Source organism: Macrotis lagotis, chromosome 3, assembly GCF_037893015.1.
Source record: "Macrotis lagotis isolate mMagLag1 chromosome 3, bilby.v1.9.chrom.fasta, whole genome shotgun sequence".
Taxonomy (NCBI): Eukaryota; Metazoa; Chordata; class Mammalia; order Peramelemorphia; family Peramelidae; genus Macrotis; species Macrotis lagotis.
Window position 1 is genome coordinate 276,884,991 of NC_133660.1, and position 4,974 is coordinate 276,889,964.

The 4,974-nt window shown below is 43.4% G+C and overlaps 1 protein-coding gene across 1 annotated transcript; it reads right to left on the minus strand.

Annotated features, from left to right (window-relative positions):
* Positions 1–2,915: 2,915 nt before the first annotated feature.
* Positions 2,916–3,890, minus strand: LOC141519373 (mas-related G-protein coupled receptor member A-like). The gene has a single exon (XM_074231632.1). The coding sequence runs from the start codon at positions 3,888–3,890 to the stop codon at positions 2,916–2,918; it is 975 nt and encodes a 324-aa protein (XP_074087733.1).
* Between the last annotated feature and the right edge of the window lie 1,084 nt (positions 3,891–4,974).

Consider the following 4,974-nt stretch of genomic DNA (forward strand, 5'->3'; position numbering starts at 1 on the left):
CGCCCGAGCTCCGCCGGGCCCGACGCTGTCGCCGCCGCTGCCTCGAGCGGCCCGAACCGACCGTCGGACCAGCCGGGGCCGCCGCCGCCGCCCCGCGCGCCGGGGCCGAACCTGCTCCTAATAACTTTACCCAGAGCGGGAATAACATGCCTTTCTAAGTGGGTTTAAAAATCTGTCCATCCCTTCAGGGGATAGGGAGACGCGGAAAAGGGGGAAGAATGGATTTATAAAAGGGAAGAAGAAGGTTACATTTGAAATTTGAAAGAAAAATTAAAGGAGAAAGGGAACAAAACATTGATGAAAAGGAATAAGAGAAAATGGAAAAAATTAAATGGAAAGAGATAGCATGGAGGGGAATACAGAAAGACTCGTCTTAACTGAAATGTGAATGGAATGAACTCTCCCATAAAATGGAAGTAGGTAGTAGAATGGATTAAAAACCAGAATCCTTCAATATGTTGTTTACAAGAAACACATTTGAAGCAGAGATACACACAAGGTAAAAGGCTGGAGCAATGGATATTATGTTTTAGCAGGAGTAAAAAAAAATCAGGGGTAGCAATCTCAGAATAAGTAAAAATAAAAATAGATGTTATTAAAAGGGATAAGAAAGGAAGCTACATCTATAGGCAAATGAATTTATATCATTATTAAACATATATATGCATATATATACATACATACCAAATAAGAGGTAAGGTATTAAAATTCTTAGAGGAGTAACTGAATGAATTATAAGGAGACATACACAGCAAACTATAATAGTGGGGGACCTCAGCCTCCTCTCAGAATTAGATGAATATAGCCACAAAATAAAGAAGGAAGTTAAGAAGATAAAAAAAAACTCTTAGAAACCTTAAATATGATAGAACTCTGGAGAATACTGAATGGTGATAGAAAAGATTATAAATTTTTCTCTACAGTACATGGTACCTATACCAAAATAGACAATGCACTAAGGGCATAAAAACTTGAATAATCAAATGCCAAAAAGCAGAAATAATAAATGCATGCTTTTCAAACCATGATGCAATAATAAGTATGAAAAAAATCATATGATTACAACATTCTGTGCAGGGACCAGGTAAAATATGGGACTTGAAATTGCTGAGAAAAGAGTAAGGTCATTGTCACTGGGAGAATCAAATGTAGGCTGAAGGGATATTCTGTAAGAGGTTGTGAGAGTTGAGTGTGTGTTTATGTTGTGATGTTTGTGTGTGTGTGTGTGTGTGTGTGTGTGTGAGAGAGAGAGAGAGAGAGAGAGAGAGAGAGAGAGAGAGAAAGGGAGAGAGAGGGGGAGAGAGAGAGGGAGAAAGGGGGGGGAGAGAGAGAGAGGGAGGGAGAGAGAAGGAGAGAGACAAAGGGAGAGAGAAAAGGGCAGGCATCCATGAGGCTTGGTTTAGTCTGACCATGTAGGCTGGGGAGGCCCATGGTGCTCCATGTGACCTAAGAAAGAACTTGAGAAAAACCCATCCTGCTAGAGTCAAAGAAGAAGAGGAAAAAAAGAGAGCTGAAGACTCTGTGCTTCCTGTTAAATACCTTTCTGTGGTAGGTTGGGCAAGAGGAGTGGCCTTACACCTTGGGCTAGGTATCTTCCAATGACAGGTCACACCAAGGATCATGACCTCCAAGTTCAGCATGCCATTTGTGATCATACTAGAGTCATGCTGGCCCCTTCCATCCCATCACCATGGTTAGGTGAAGGGGAAAATGGGGGGACAAGACACAAAACAACAGGGTCAAGGGGTGACAGGATACAATCAACAATCAATGTCAGTTTACATCTCAGGGGCAAATAGCCTTCCAAAATTAACAAGATTTTAACATGATTAAAACTACATTCATAATTCTCTACATCACTATATGACACCATCTACAATTCCTGCCTTCATCTGGAACTGGCTCATGAAGTGTAAAAAAGACTGGAATAGAGAGAGGCACAGAAACATAAGAATCCAGAGACTCAGAGACACTGAGACCTGGACAGACAGGAAATGAGAGGATGCTAGGCCAACCTTGACCTTTAGAGGGAGAAAAATATTTGAATCAACTCTATGATGTGAGTGGGAGGGTGGAAAGTAAGGGAGTACTGGCATGAATAAGGAGGACATGGCTGATTTAGAATCTCCCCTGCTCAGGGCAGTAGATAGCCTGAGATAACCTTGTGGATCCAGCCTAAAATAATGAGATGAGGTGGGGGAGCATGACCCAAGGAACCTTGAGAATTCTGAATCTTGACTCTGCCTACATTTACAGAGATTGACAAGGAGAGGACAGGGAGACATGTGATCTCAGAGGATGTATTTTCTCTTTCTGAACTTTTCATGACAGGGACAGTGGTCATTTGTTGCAGTAGACCTCCTCTAGACTGGTGACACATGAGGCCCTGGACCTCACTCCCCATGTAAAGTAAGGGGACTCCGAAGTGCACAGATCATTGAGTCTGGAGTTGGGAACAATGTGACTTTCAATCCAGTCTCTTATTGAACCTTTGCCTGCCTCAGTTTTCTCAAGTTTTCTCAATTACAGGAAAGTACTTAAAGTTAAGTGTCTATATTGTCTTTTTGTTCAATCATGAGACTCTGTGACCCTCTGGGGCTTCTTGGCAAAGATAAGGGAGTGATTTTCCATTTCTTTAGAGTTTAAGTGTCTTGCACAAGTTCACATAGCTTGTAAGATTCTCAGGTTAGATTTGAACTAAAGTCTTCTATCCTCTGCCCTGCCCAGCTGCCTGAATACAGGAGGCAAGTGAAAAATGTTTGTTCATCACTTAGTGCTCAAACTCTAAGTCTAGAGGGACTTAACATAATGGAAGGAAAGGAGAATCCTTGTTTACCTCCTCAGAAGGTGGGAATCGGGTGACAGCTGGACCAGGAGAGGAGCACATTTCATGGGCTCCCCTGCTGAACATCTTGTTAGTCACAGAATGAAGTGTCTGGAGTTATGGTTTGGGAGGTGACTCTTGTCCCAGCTTCCAACTCTCGGCGAACCCCCAGGGCCCTCTGGAGCACCTTCCTGAGGGATTCCCTCCTTCTTCTATGCCTTTGTCTACCCAGGAAGAAGTAAATGAAGGGGTTCACGCTGCTGTTCACGCAGGCCAGGAGCCAAGGGAGCCAATCGGGTATGTCAATGCTGTAGTAGATAAGTAGAAAATCCATGATTCCTAGAGGCAGGCCACAGAGCAGGAAGACAAGGACGTTGAGCAGCACCAGCAGGTAGAGCCTGGGTGGCTGCCTACGCCTGGAGCTGCACTGGACCTTCAGCAGGAGGGCCAGGCTGGACACACCGAGCATGGGGGTGAAGAGACTGAACCATACGAACTCAATGGTGAAGAATTCAACACAGGCATAGACATTATCCCATTCAGGACAAAAGACAAAATATAGTACCTCGAGCACGACAACCACAATCCAGAGGACCGCGCAGACCGCGGTAGACAGGTGCTTAGGCCGGTTACATCGGTACCAAATGGGGAAAAGCACAGATAGACAGCGCTCGGTGCTGATCGCAGCTAGGAGGCTCATGCCCATAATGTAGACCGTGTATCTGAAACACTCCACTGCGTCGTCCACTGGAGGAAAAGAAAAATATTTAACGAACTTATTTATAATGATTGCAAAGGTGCTACAAAGGAAGAGGGCGTCGGCTGCGGCCAAGTTGAGGATGTAGACGGAGAAGGGATTCCTCTTGATGCGGATTAGGAGCCACAGTACCAGGCCATTCCCCACCAGTCCAACCACGGAGATGACCAGAGAGGGGATCTGTATCCAGCCATTTAAGTCAAAATTTCCAGGTGTTCCATTCCCAGAACTTAATTTCTCATTTTCACTTATCTTCAGTTCATTAACAGGAGTACATTCTTGCTCTTCAACTGTTCGGGACACAGCCATGATGGGTGGTCCGAGACCCAGGAAGCCCTGCTCCTCTCAGAAATCCTGGAGACATGAAGCATACAAGTACACCAGGGATTTTCCCAGAAATTTACTCCCTTCTCCACCTCCAAGAGATAGTCTCCTCTTCCCACTCTCTCTAAGGTGCTGCTAGGGGTGCCACAGTGCACAGAAGGATGGACTTAGCCCAAGAAATGAGTTTAAATCTAATCTCAGTTACTTACTAGTGAGAAAAAGGATTGTTTCCCTCATATTAATAACCACTTATTGTATTTGGATTAAGGGTTTCCTCTTCCTATTTCCTCATTCAGAAACCAGTCCTCTGGAGATTATTTAGTCAGTTTGATGTTAATAGAAGAAATTGCTCAAATCCTCCTGATACATATTTTTTCCCATCATGGATAGGACCTAACACAACTAGGAGATTTAACAAGAAGGATTTTATTTTGATGAGATTCTTGCCCCACCATTGTTCCCTATTCATTGATTGGGTAGAGATGGATGCCTTTTTCCAGATAGGTAGAAGCAACTGAACCTCATCACACTCTCAGGAGGTGGGGCTGAAGACTTTCAGTTCACCTCCATGTCTACCCCTTCACTGACTGTTAATCAATGAATATATTTACACTCTCAGACACACTCCCTTTCCCAAAGACTGTTAAACATTCAATGACTTCTATTATTTGCTAGCCATTACTAATTTTGGGTGATTATTAATCACCCAGAAATTATGTCTTTTGGACTTTATATGTTACATTAGCTGTGTGACCTTAGACAAGTCACTTAACATCCATCTCCCTCAGCTTCCTCAACTATGAGATATTAAGAGTATCATCAATCCCACAGGGTTTTACAGAGCATCAAATGAGATATCTGCAAAATGTTTACCCTTGTTCCTGTCACATAATAAGTCCTTTAAAAAGCTGTTTTCATTTTCTACTTTCCCCCTTTCTTTTGTTATTATGTGACAGTAAGGTATAGAAATGAGGCTTCTTGAGAAGATTGGGGATACACATATCTTTCCTTTCTTCTCTGACCACACCCCAACTCACCCTTCATTTTCCTCCCTCTTCTGTATCTTCCT